The following is a 13,864-nucleotide window of genomic DNA, read 5'->3' as shown; positions in this document are numbered from 1 at the left end:
GATCGTGTCGTCACTTGCATCGTCTTGCCGAGAAGAAGCGTTTGCGTGAGAATGAGCGCTTTGCTTCGCTGGCGCAGGGAAAGTTAGCCGATTGGGGCGCAGAACACATTGTTGAAACCGCGTGCTGTGTTGAATGGAAGGGGGTCCAGAGGGTTTGTCCCTCACCCCCCCCCCCTCTTCCCACCTCCATGGGTTTGCAAGATGCTTCAACTTTCGCGCGCCAACAGTGAGTGGTGAGTGTATTTTTACAATTGCATCATGTTGAAGGGCAGCAGCGTTGGCAGGGTTGTGCTGTGCGTGATTATTTTTGCCCTTTTTTGACGGGAAACTATTAAACCGGAATTCGCTTCCCTGTGTACGTGTGTGTGTGTGTGTGATTTTGGTGTGTGGCACGGCAGCAGCTCTCTGCAGTGTTCGTGCACACGGTCGGTTGATTATAGCGATTATTATGCATTCTTACCGTGTATGGTGGGCAGTTTGCAAAAAGGCGGGTGGGCCGTTCGGTTCTTGCCCAAAACAGGATACAGGAGTTAATTTTTATACCACCGCTACACTCCCCTAAAAAAATAAAAACCACAAAAAAGCCGTTGGGTTCGTGTCTTGTTGTGAATGTGACGAAATGAGTCTGTTGCAGGTTGGTTTTTTTCGTCCTCTTCTCTCGATTCCATTCCTTTTTTCCCCCCGGTAGATGATGAAACAAGTTGTCATCGAATGTGTTTGTCCTTGTAAAAAGTGTGTTTGTATCTGTGCGCGCACACAGACAAAACCAAAACGTGAAATCGATAAGAATGGAAAGTAGCGCTTAAAAAAAGCAGCAACGACCGTTAACGTACAGCGGTTAATAATGGTCGGTACGGACAGGCGGATGCATATAATGCTGTTCCCGGCTGATGCACTTCTCCCCTCGTCTCAGCCCCCCCCCCCTCCCCTCCCTCGTTAATGCACTCCAGAACGTTTATATGCTGTTTAATTTTATTTATTTATTGGTCTAAATGGTTTGCGCTTCTCTCGGTGCAGAAGTGCATGCGTGCGTGCGTGTACCCCGGCCGTTGTGGTGTGCACTGCACTGCTGCATATCGAGTGCATATCCTGCAGGTGTGTGCGTTTGTGTCTTTGGCTGGAAACGCCACTTTCTCTTGCCCCCTTTTGCTCCTCACTGCGCCGAGGCCAGCGAGAGGAGGCAGCAAAGGAAAACGGCAAACGCTTCAGAACATGAAACAAGTTTCTCGAAAGAATAATGTTTCTTCCCCCCCTTCGTTCTGCTTCACCGTTTTGCTGCTTCCTTGTTGCTATCCCGCCAAGTAACGTCGCTTAACGTTTATCGAAAGCATTTTTCAACACAAAAAAACAAAACAAAACAAAAAAAACGCACACAGAATAAGGCAGCAGCAGCAGACACGGAGAGAGGAAAGGTTTTGAACGCAATGGACATGTTCTCGACATCGGTTGGTTGATTTCCTTTTCGGGGCAGCTTTGGAAACAGTTTTCGCATCTTGCACCACGACACCGGCGCGGATGTGGGAATCGGTTTTATCTTGGGGCGGCCTCCCTCCCTCCATCGTCGTCGCCCTCAATCATCATGCATCGACCGGACGCGCGCGGGCACATGGATGAAAATGTCTCAGCGTCACACTGCGCGCGGGTTCGTCGTGTCGTGCCTTTTTGTGTCTTTTCTTCGTCCTTTCGAAACATGTCGCTTGGGGAAGGAGAGTTATTTATTTTTTTGTTTTGTGTTTTGGACGATGAACGATTATGGCAGCCGGAATGGAAATGTACATGTCCGATATCATTACCCCCCCGCCTTCCTCGACTGCTCTGTGGTGGTAGGCTATTATTTTAGGTTATCAAAATTATCATCAATTAATCTTGCGGTATTTAAGTGATAGGTTGCACTGGTCACACGTGGCTACGTTCGTACTGGGCCTGTGTTCGTGTTTTAAGTTTTATCTGATAGTTTTTCGAAAAAAGAAAGATAATTAATGCAATGCATAGGGAGCTTAATCCATCCCTTTATTTCCTGAGGGTTTGAAATGTGTGTGTGTGTGTGTGTGTGTGTGTGTGTGTGCATGTGCACATGTTTATCGTGCCTTTGTGGAACCACGTGGCATTTAATTCTGATCACGCATGCAATTAAAAATAGAACGTAAATTAAACACATTTTACGTTGAATATTTTCGAGTCGGAAAAGCATTATAAATAGGGTAATAACAAAAGCTCTTAGTAATAAACATTGATAGGCCCAATTGCGTACAAAGCAATACAAAATAACTCGCGATAAAGAAGACTTTTGTTTGACATAATGCTCCTGACCACGATCTCCCCCCTAGTACTTGTGGTGAAATGACTTTGTGTGTGATTTAAACAAAAATACCCTCCAACCCAACCGAACTAGGTTCCCCGGGCGCGTAATGGAAGGAGAAATAAATCCTGCAATTATGCTCCCTCACGTGTGCGGTGTGTGGGCCATATAGGGATTACCGTGCGGCCAGTAGCAACCACAAACCTCCACCACTGGTAGCAAATTTCAACAAGAAAGAGAGGGGAAAGAAGGAAAAAAAGGCACTGCATTACGTACACACGCACCCCCTCGAAACCAACAATCATCCCTCCTTGAGCCTTCCCCCCGACACGCCTTGAGCTGCACAGCAAAAACCCGTTTTCGGGGGGAGGCGATATCACAAATGCATCGAGACTACTGCACATGAATGAGGTGGTGGTGGTGGCGGCGCAGTGTGGCCTTTTATTTTGCAGAAGATGGAAAAAATGGCCTGCGCAATTCGCATCAATGACGTGACCGTGCGCTTGTGTGTTTGTGTACTTAAGGGGTTTTAATTTTTCAGCAAACTCCTCTCTACTCACCACAATTTGTGTGCAATAATGATCCCTTGTGCGCCCCGGGAACACTGCGCTCCTGCATCGCGCAGGAGTGTGATGTGCACAGGCTGTAAGAAAATCGTAATAAACATTAACAGCACTCACCGGCGTGTGTGTGTGAGTGCAGGGGTGGGAAAAAGGGTGGCAAGACTTTTGCCATATTAACGAGATTTGCGTACCCGGCTGGGGGTATCGATAATGAAATGAACGATTTTATTACATTGCAGGGAGAGAAAAAACAAAAAACAGGCAAACGTTTTACTGCGGTGCAATTTTGTGCGTTTGCACCCGAGTGAATCATTGTGCTGTTGTGGCACTGCATGCACTGTGTGTGTGTGTTTTTTTTCTCTTTTCCCCCTGCTTTTGTTTAATTTCGTGTGCAATCGCCTTCCATCAATAATGGACAGGCGATTGACGTAAAATCAATTCTAAAATTAAAGCGCATTGCTGCTGCCGTTTCCATTCTGCATCGATGCACCCACCACCACAACCACCCCCTCAATGGTGCACCAAAGGAATGAGTGCAAAAAAAAACGAACGATGGAATGAAGCGGCTTGATATAGAGGAAAAGTTTAACATTAATCAGTTTATGTCAATTCATGTTTACCACCACCATCCACCACCGCGGGCAAGGATTAATTAAATCCCTTTACTGACAGCTGCCTTAATTGCGGAACACACAATATAATATCGATTTCTGGGGAGTGATGCGCAGGGCTGGGTGGGGGGGGGGGGGGGGGAGCTTTTATGTGTCGTCCATCCACTGTCGGCAAAAGTAATGACGCGCTGAAAACCGTTGAAAAACGGCAAAATTCGAAATGGTAAAGCGTCCACCGCACACACACACACACACAGCCATATAAGCGTCTGTGCAAATATTCGGCCACACACACACGCACACAAGCAGGCGCACATGCACACGCAATGGCCAAAAATGCAGCGCGCAGCGAGTTGCATAACCTTTCTCTGCTCCTTTTGAAACTTCCATTTTTTTCCCCCATTTCGGGGGTTCGGTGCAGCAGCAGCAGGTTAAAAACGTGCCCCTTACGAAAAGCTTCAACGCTTCGATGTCTCCATTCCCTCCCTGTGCCAAATCGAAGGCCACCTCCGCCACCACCACCATCACCACGTGCAAAGCGCGGGAAGAACATAACAGAATCATTATCCAATCAACTCTTCCCAGCTTTCTGCAAAATGCTGGTGTGTTTTCTTTCCTCCTCACTTCTAGTGCTTTCCTGCTCTCTCTCTCTCTCTCCACACACTTGCATATTGCGGGAGAATGCAACTATCCTTCGGGAACTGTGAACGCACACACAAGCGAAGGAAAATGTCGAATGTCGCTCGAATAAAGTGCCCCACGAGAGAAGCACTGGAATTTTATGTGCGCGCCACCAGCAGAAGCAGCATGCATGTGCATGTGCATGATGCGACGTCGGTGCAAGCGGTTGCCTCGATGGAACCGGTCCTGGCGGGTGTAATGGTGTTGTGGTGCCGCAAGAATTAATGTCGAGATGATACGCTTTTTTGTGTGTATGTTTGTTTGCGCCAACATCCAGCATTTCCGCGCGCGCGGAATGTGTTCTCTGGTGCATCGGGATTTTTCTCTTCCATTTCCTTTTCGTTATGCATGTGTGTGTGATTGTGTGTGTGTGTGTGTGTCTAGGCATATGTAAACACGCTATGCACACAGCTCTTTTGCTTAAACCGAACCCCTCCGCGGTGCGCGCGCTGCGTATAAAATGTATAATCACTTATGATTGGCATTAGGAGGAATTAGTTGGCATGTTTTTGTCTGTGCCGTTTGTGCCAGCCAAGCCGAGCCGAGCTGAGCATAATGGCGCCTCGCGAAGTGTGAAGAGCAAACAAACACGCGGGGGAATACAAAAAAAGAAATAACGGGGAAATTCAATCTTCCTCGCCAACGCGAGAAAGAGTGGAACGCCGCCATGTGCGCGGGACACTGCATTCTGATGCCTTCAAGAATGATGCTTTGGAATGCAGTTTTTAAGTTCGTGCTGTTATGGGCACTAAGAGGAGACGGATTTTGCAGCTAGTCAGTCGTGATTGATGCTGTTAATTAGTGCAATAACGTCTAGGGAGCTAACTTCTTTATCTGTTCCTTTTTTTTCCTTCTCCCTCCTGTTGCCTCTTTTGCTTCTTCGTCGACGCACGTCTAGGCTTGACGCGGTCTCAATATCTCGGTCAACTGTAAAATGTAACGCAAAGGGCGGGGCGCGGGATTCAGGAAGAAGCCCGTTCCACATTCTTGAGGCGCAAACGGCGGCGCGTAAACATTCTTGATGAAGCGTCTGTTTTGTGATAGAAGAAATGAATTTTCCTGCATGCAAATCATTGCTAAAGGGATTTATATTTGCATCACATGCTGCATTTTTTTCGTTTTCATAAGCAACACTTTTAAACACACATTACATTAGCATGTGTTCTTATTGTGTGCATAATGTTGCTGTTCCATGTTTTAATTTCACATTCATCCCACGTCCCGAAACGTTTAGTGTGGCAGAATGAAATGTACACAAAACATACCTTGAATAATTCTTTTCATTGTGTGTATGTGTGCGTTTATATTTGCATAAGGACCATCTGGTTTTTTTGTCTGCCCCGCACACTCACCTCAGTTGTTCTTGTTTGTTATTTGTGTGTGAATCGGTTGGAAAATTGAATGCTAATTAGTGTGCAATTATTAGCATACGGTTGAGGGTGTTGTTGCGGCGGTCGCTGCGAGGATTTATTTATCTATCCATTTTCACCCTTTTTCACTCACTCTCGTGCCTCATTCTTAATTGTGTTGCGAGTTTATAATGAGTGGCAAAGAAAAGACCGCACAAACCGCGCAGTGCGCGCTCTCCCAGACGAGCTGTCATCGACAGGTCGAAGCTCTCTCTCTCTCTCTCTCTCTCTCTCTCTCACTCTCTCTCTCTCTCTATAAAGTTAAACTGCATAATTTCTGTTCCTCCTCCCTCACAACTCCTTCCCCACCCCCTCCATTTCATCAATAATCGGTTGCCGAGTGGCGTGGTAAACATTTAATGTTCCGTCGAATAATTAAAACTTCATTACGGAGGGCTCAAACACACACACACACGCACCCATTCACACATCAGTTAATGATGACGAGACACTGTGGTGGTGTGTGCATTTCTTTTTTTTTTTTGCGAATGCACCGATAAAATAACAAAATACTCACACAACCTCTAATGGATGGGGGCGCAGTACATGCGCTTTACGTTTTGTACGGTGCAAGGAAATAATCGCTTTCAATAATTTATTACATTTATCATGTGCCCAGTCCCAGAGTCAGCAGCGAGAACGGGTGCATAAATTATGCTCTGCGGTGCTCGGCGAACAACACCATCACAACACACGCGCGGGGTGTGATGGTTGAGTTATCGAGCGGAATGAACGTTCTGACACATGGTTCGTCACCGGCACATTAAATTCAACCGTCGTCTCCCCGAACAACGGCGAATGCGTACAATTGTTTTTATTTTTATCTTCAACAGCGCGCACAAAACACATATAAAAAATGGCATTAAAATTCCAACGTGACTGTAATATCGATTACTACCACTGCTTGTTTGTACACTTTGTCGCCAGCAAACAATTACCTGCAACAAACAAACAAAAAAGACAAAAGGAGTTTGGGTTAGAGCAGCGGTTGCGTGCGTGATGGTACGACACGCATCTTATTTTCACAATTACGATTATGAATGTTGCAAACCCCCTAACACCACCCCCTAAATGGAAGAGTCTAGGCCTGCCTGCCTGCCTGCACCACATCATGCAAATCGAATGCAAAATGAAGTTGCAAAATAAAAAAAAAAATACGAGAAGAAAAACAAACGCGGTGGCACACCAAACTTTTCATGTCGTCAATCCCGCGCGAGCACGCGCGCGCCTGTCCCCTTCTTCCTGGTGCCGGTTGTTGCTGTCACTGTTTTGGCACCGTGTTGCCTCGCTGTGGTTGTTTGGTTGTTGACAGCCCCTTTTTGCTAGTTTGTGTCGTTTGTTTGGGTAACCTTTCGACCCGTTCGTCCGTTTTTTCTTCCTTCTTTTTCGCTGCGCTTATTATTATGCATTCCCCCATTAAATGCACCTTGCGCGTTTGCGTTTAATGTTACACCTTTTACGCTTATGCTTTTTAATACATTTTTACTCCATCCTGGGAGAGGGAAGAGAGAGAGAGAGAGAGAGAGGGGCAGGCTAACATGGTTCAAAAAGAAGAGTATTTGCAACTGCAACATTCACACGCAGCCCTGTGTGCAGGCGTGTGCAAGTGCATAATGTTTGTTTATGCTCAGGCGGGGGGCGGGTCCCTCTCACACACTCTGCCATTCATTGTGTGCCTTGGCATTATTAATTAAAAAACGAACAAGAGAGAGAGAGAGAGAGAGAGAGAGACAGAACGCAATTTGGCAGATGAGAATGAGTGCGAAAAAATCCAAACACACACGGCAGCACATCTTAATGCTCTGCTGTAAGCGGAAATGCAAAGGGAAACGAACGGTGGTGCAAAAGCGGTTCATGCGTGACATTTTTGCAGTTGTTGGCCGTGCTGCTGCTGCTGCTGCTACGTTTGATGATTACCATTCATTTAGAATAGGGGGTGGTAGGGAAACAACTTACACTTTTACCCGCCCCTTCCCTGTGCCTGCGTAATTACTACTTTACGTGTGATGGTGTGTTTTTTTGTTGCTGTTTTGCCTTACACACATTCATTTGCTCGTATCAATTGCAACCTGCTGCTGCGTGTGGAGGTAGTTTTTTTTTTTAATTTGCTCCCGACTAGTTGCAGCAGTTATGCTTATCGAGATTACCCGAACCCATTTCGATGGTAATGTGCAGCCCCCTCCCCTCCATCATTAAACGAGGTGACCTTTCTCTCTCTCTCTCTCGCTTTTTCCGGCGCAAGAACCGCGCGTACTGCATTCTCTTGCGCCACGAGGGCTGTGCGCTGCCGTGACGAAATGGCGGTGAGAGTCGACCTCCGGCGGCCTTTCTTCCAGGCAGCTCCAAATGAAGTAAGAATGTGTTTTGCTATTTAAATGCGTTTATTTTTTCACTTCCACCGTCATTATTCATTTTCTCAGCAGGAGAAACAATGGGGGGCGTTGTGCGGCTCTCCATTCCACATTCTAACGGCACAGAGCCCGGTGACACAAACCCCCAATAATAGGATGTGAAGTACGGTAGCGGTTAAGAGTGGTGTGCATTCTTCCCTACCGACGATCGTTCGAAGAAAGGGTAGCGAACCACGAACCACCGGAAAAAGTAGAGCTTGTTGCAAAAATATCCCAGCCCCACCCCAGCTCACGGACAGTGTTGAAGCTTAACCAACGATTAAGTAGAATAAATATATGCACTTACTACCCAACGATCGACGCCCAAAGGTGGTGTTGAGCACGGCATGGTGGCATTATTCGCACCACCGTGCATTTACACACCGTGCCCCCCCCCCCCCCCTCCGATGCTAACGATGCATTTGCACCCTTCCCGAGGCGGCGCAAAGGGAGCGGAAAGTTGCTTTTAATTTTTTTTATTATTTTATTTTCCTCCCGTGTGTGCCGTGTACTCGCCCAAGAAAAGTTCGGTTTCGTTTTGTGGTTTGTTTGAGCGCATTTTACCTTCTTGCGTTGGAAGCGCGCCTGCCAGTGTAAAGTGGTCGCGATCGATCATATCGCGGGGTAAGTAAAGAGGGGTGTGATGGGTGGAAAATGGCTAAAGAAAACTCGTTTTTTGCACCATTTGACATTCCTTTCGGGAAGGGGATGGCAAAGGAGGTAGAAGGGAAAGGGAAAGAAAAGGAAAGAGGGAGAGAGAAAAGCACCCTCCGTGTCAGTGTGCGCAATTGCAAAAGGGAATTTCTGAGCAAAAGGTTCTACAAAACAGCAGCAGCAGACATGAACCTTCTTCAGCCCTTTGCCGGTCGCCGATCCGTGTGTTAACCCTTTAATTAAGTGGCTGCTAATGGCGGGAACAGCATTTTGATGGCCTCCCTCTCTTCCGAAAAGTCCCTAATTAATGTCCTTAATAATGGCGCAGCTTTTTGGTGTCCTCGGTAACCGTTCAGTCCCTCTCCTCCTTGCCGTTAATCAACCATCTCTCCGTACCTTTCCATTGTTAACCGTTGATCGGGCAGGAAAAGTGCTACACCTTTAAGGGTTAAGTGAAAAGAACGTACTATCGGGGGAAGCCATGACGCAAAGTTTGTGTTTGTGTATGGTCCCACCCATCAGATAGAGAGAGAGAGAGAGAAAGGGCTTTGCGATCGGAAAGCAAAGGTACACCACGCATAAGAAGAGGAAGGCCGCAGTGATCCGGCGTGTACTTACCGCGATCATCACCATCAACCAATTCGCAATCACAGGAATACGAAACCTCCAAGCACAGAGAACAGACAAGCGACCGGTGTACATCTCTATACTGCAGAGCCTCGAGAGTGTACAAAGTACTTGTCGAACGGCCCGTGGTGTGTAGGAAAGATTTTGACTTTAAGAAGTCTTTGTATTCCCTCTGCTGCTCGGTGTCCGGCAGTTGTGTTCGGTCCATCTGTGTGTGTGCCTTTTGACCATCGTTGACCATCGAACAATGGTCGGTGGGTGATCAACAACAGTAAAAAAAACTACAACAAAAAATATTGGAGGGAAGAAGTAAGAACTCGATCACCTTTTGTGCCCTCGCGCGTACTTCTTGCGCTCTCGAGGGTGTCTTTCTTCACATACACAACGTGCTCTCTGGTCGTTCCGGTACCACAGACAACCAGGAGACAGGCAGTAAGAAGGGACGGCGGGACACAGTTGCTGTGTGTGCATTCAAGGGTGCATTAAAAATACAGCAACACACGGTCAACAAAAATCATCATTTTAAAGTCCTGCCGATCCCGGACACCCTTGAAGATATGGTATGACTGCGTGCAGCAGCAGCATGGGTCTTTTAAAGTGCAACAGCGCAGCGAAACCCCGCGATGAAAAGAAGGTCCTCCTCTTTCGATGCGCACCGTGCTGCGCTGATCGATTCGCGCTGTATTTATGAAAAGAAACGCACTGCACTTGTGCTGCAAGGTTAAGGCCTGGGTTGGTTGGTTATGATTATTTTATTAGTCGGGGACTCGCACCGAGGTTCGTTCCTGTTTTTTTCTTCCTTTCCTTTCCTTTCCTTTGGTCTGCATTGCCGGTACACCAATCGGCCAGGCGCGTTTAGCATCCGATTGTATGTGTGTTGTGGCCCGAATGGCATCGGGATCCGTTCGCTGGTCAATTTATCATCTTGCCACTCCAGTCGCGCGCGTATCTTTGATGCAACTACAGCGTGGCGAACCGCAACAAGAACGAGCACAGAAATTTGCTCAATTATGTGTAGAGCAACGCACGCCCTCCTTCTCTTTGGATATGGTGGTGCACAACAGTTTTTGCCTGTTTGCTGTCCGGTTTCCTTCTCCTTTTCACCGTAGCATGCAGGCTGTGTGTGCTTTTGTCCTTTCCAGCCGCTGCTTCGAGAGATGAATAGAGACCCCGGAGGTGTACGTTGAACACATTTGTAAAGAATTTCCTACACTGCACGCTGTTATCTTCATTTGATTTGTATTAATTATAACACATTTGCCGAAGATTGATCGAAATCCATCCATCCCTGGCATCGGTGCGATGGCTGTGTGCTTCTGCTTGTGCTTCTGCTACTGCTACCCGTAAGTCCATTAGAGGTGATGATGCACTGAATAAAATGCATGAAGCCGTGGTGTGTAGCCGTTGAGTTCATTTACCATTGCAAACTTCCCTGCATTCTGCTCTGACACACACACACATACACTCATCGTTGACTCGGCTTTTTGTGTCCTCTTTTTGTGCGGCCCACCTCACCCGATCACCCTTACCCCGGTGTGTCTGCGCGTGAGTGATATTTAATCAGCATAAAGAATGCAGAACAAGTTTTTCATCAAGTTTCGTGCGCTCTCTCTCTCTCTCTCTCTCCATCGACGATGCATACTTCCCATTATTTTGCTGCAACCTGAGGGTATTTCTTAAGACGAGACACCAACTCTCGTGCACCACTCTCTGCTTTTTTCCTACCGTCCGTTAAGGGGAAAGAAAGAGCAAGAGAAACTCTTTCAATCCAGCGTCCAGAGTAGGACGAGAATGGAATGGTGTGCCAGCTTGGGAAAGGCTTATGTACCGGAGGGAAATATAGTGCACGCTACCACCCTCCCCCGCAAAATCGATATCAATCGATGGGGTGGGGAAAAGGGGAGAGATGGGTGTAATGTAAATGTTTGCAAACGATGTAAGCGAATTTATCCACGGCAGCGCTGCACTTCAGTGTGCGGTTAGGAGGACGAGCGTTCGTGGTGAGGCGCGTCCAGGGGACGGATCGTTTTGATGGAATGTAGTTTTCGTCTACAGGATCTACACACCCTCACCAAAGCCGCGGGTCAAAACGCTCGAAAGAGGATAAAAATTGTAAAAGTACACACATAAACTGTTGTTAATCTAAAAGGCCATGGAAAAGCGCGACGGGGAATCGGGTTATGGGCAGTAAGCATCGGAGTTGTTGGACACCGGATAACGTGTAGAGAGAGATACCGCCAGTTCCCTCCCCGGGAAATGCTTTCGTAAATGTTAGCTCAATATTGAGCGAACGTCGTGTCTTCTCGCGGGTAAGCTCTACTGTCAACACAGCTGCTACTGTGGGCAGATTGGATTCGAAACGGGAATGAAGGCAAAGGAGTTATCTGACCCGGCGGAAGCATCGCCCGAGACAGCCATCTCGTAATCTGCTTGCCAGTTGTGATTTTGATCTTAATGGAGGCGGGTTTTACCATTTTGTGAACAAAGCAAATCAATATTAATATGCTTCACTTCTTCATTGCGTTTAAGTTCTGCTCCCTCTGTCGTCGACGTGCGGCAATGCTTCTAAATGACTATACTTTTCGATTTCCGCCCCCCTTTTAATATCATTATGCGCGCGAGGTTTTGGTTGTTTGTAAATTAATGTTTTTTTCTTGTGTGGTTTTTCTTCTCGTTTTTCCCCCACTGTGCAATTTGCAGGATGGTGGCGCCAGCGAGAACAATGAAACCGAAAGCGGTGGCGATGATAACGATGACCACAACAATAATGGCGAAAACGAGGACGCCGAAGAGGAGGAGGAAGACGACGACGAAGAGGACGACGACGACGAGGACGATGATGAGGAGGATTACGACGATGAAGAGGACGACGAGGAGGAGGAGGAAGAAGAGGAGGATGAGGAGGACGACGAGGACGAGGAGCAGGACGGTGAAGGGCGAAAGATGCCGCCGCCGCTCGGTGCAGTAGGCACGGCGGGGGACGAGTCAACCGCAACGAGCAGCAGCAGCAGCAGTACTGCAGGGACAGCTGCCGCCGCCACCACCACCAGTGCCACCAGCGGCTCGTCCACTGCATCATCGATCGCTTCCAGTTCGGGCCCCATTAGCGGCACGAGTGAGGTTAGGTCAGTCGTCGGCAACGGCCAACAGCAGTCGTCATCGCAGCAGCAACCGACGATGCAAAGCAGCAGTAGCAGCGCCCGAAGCGAGAAGCTGCCAGCGACCGGAAATGGTTTCGAAATGAAACCATCCACCCTGACGTCGGCGCTGGCCCGCCGGTGCCCGCCCGGTGTGGCATCCGGTCGAGTCAGCCGGCAGCAGTCGCCAGCGTCCTGCGACCAAACGCTCAACACAAGCACCAGTAGCGAAAGCAGCAACACTAGCAGTAGCAGTAGCAGCAGCAGCAGCAGTCTAAGTCCCACCATCGGCAGTACTGCGTCGTTGGGTCGCTCGCAGAAGGCGGAAGTATCGTCGTCGGCCGAGCAGCAGGGAGCAGCGATAGCCGACGGAAGCACCGACTCCTCGCAGGCAACCGCCGCGACACTAATGGTTGGCGCGAAGCTATCAACGAGCGCTTCCGCCGCCCAGTCGCCACCGGGCACGGTCGCAGCAGCACCACCGGTGAAGAAGAAAAGTGTCACGTTTCACACCACGCTCGAGACGACGGACGAGAACATCGTGCGGAAGGTGTACAACCCGGACACGGTTCCGCTGCCATCGATCATCAAGAAGGAGTGTCTCGCCCGGCCGATCCGGCTGAAGAAGAGCTTCAACCGGAAGATGAAAAAGCGGCTGCAGCGGGCGGTGGCGGCGGCGGCCGCTGCCGCAGCGGCCAGTGCGGCCGCCTCCGCGTCGGCCGGCGCGTCCGGTGCGAGCAAAGCGATGGAATGTCTGGTGCGCCCGTCCCGGCTGACGGAGATCGTGCAAAAGTCGTCGTCGGGCGGCAAGCCGGCAGTATCCGGTGCTGCGTTGGCGAGCTCACTGGACAGCAAGCCCGGCTGCGGCTCGGTCGGTGGCCTTGGCTTTGGGCTGAAGGTGGCCGAGGGGCCGAAACCGGGTGGCGTTTGCTCCTTCGGAGCGTTGGTTGAACCGGCACCACTGGTATCGCCAGCAGCAGCAGCAGCGGCGACGACGACGACGACAACAGTGGCCACAGAAGGGGGCGAACTGACGAGCAACCGTAACCTCGAAAGCGGTGGCACCCAGTTCGGTGACAAGCGGTTCATTCTGCCGAAGCGGAGCGTTCATTCTAGTCGTGTGATAAAACCGAACAAACGGTTTCTGGACGAGTTTGAGTTGGAGATTAAGAAGAAGAACAAAAACCTGGCTGCGGCTGCTGCCATTGCGGCTGCAGCTGCGGCCGCCGGTACGGGTTCCGCTTTGGGCTGCGGTGCCGCTGGAATGGCCCCGAACTCCTCCTCCACCACGGCAGCCGGTCTGGGAGCGTTGGGCAAACCGGCCGGCGGAGAGCTGTCAGCTGCTGCTGGAGACGGAAACGAAGGCGACGGTGTGGCCGGAGACGATACAAGGCGAAGGAAGGACAAGAAGAAGCTCGATGAATTGACGGCAGGATCGTCCGACAAACTTTTAGCTACAGGTATGTTTTGTATTGATTTTTTTAATGAGGAAT

General features: G+C 49.1%; 1 protein-coding gene across 2 annotated transcripts in view; it reads left to right on the top strand.

Moving 5' to 3' along the window:
- LOC120949012 (histone-lysine N-methyltransferase trithorax) overlaps positions 1 to 13,864 on the top strand; it is a 119,994-nt gene that overhangs the window by 90,125 nt on the left and 16,005 nt on the right. For both annotated transcript variants that reach the window (XM_040365941.2, XM_040365940.2), the window contains exon 2: positions 11,935 to 13,831. In XM_040365941.2, coding sequence (XP_040221875.2) covers positions 11,935 to 13,831 — 1,897 coding nt within the window. The remainder of the gene's footprint in view (positions 1 to 11,934; positions 13,832 to 13,864) is intronic.

Source organism: Anopheles coluzzii, chromosome 2 (genome assembly GCF_943734685.1).
Source record: "Anopheles coluzzii chromosome 2, AcolN3, whole genome shotgun sequence".
NCBI classification, from domain to species: domain Eukaryota; kingdom Metazoa; phylum Arthropoda; class Insecta; order Diptera; family Culicidae; genus Anopheles; species Anopheles coluzzii.
The sequence above is the reverse complement of the archived record's forward strand: the minus strand, read 5'-3'. Positions and strand labels throughout refer to the sequence as shown.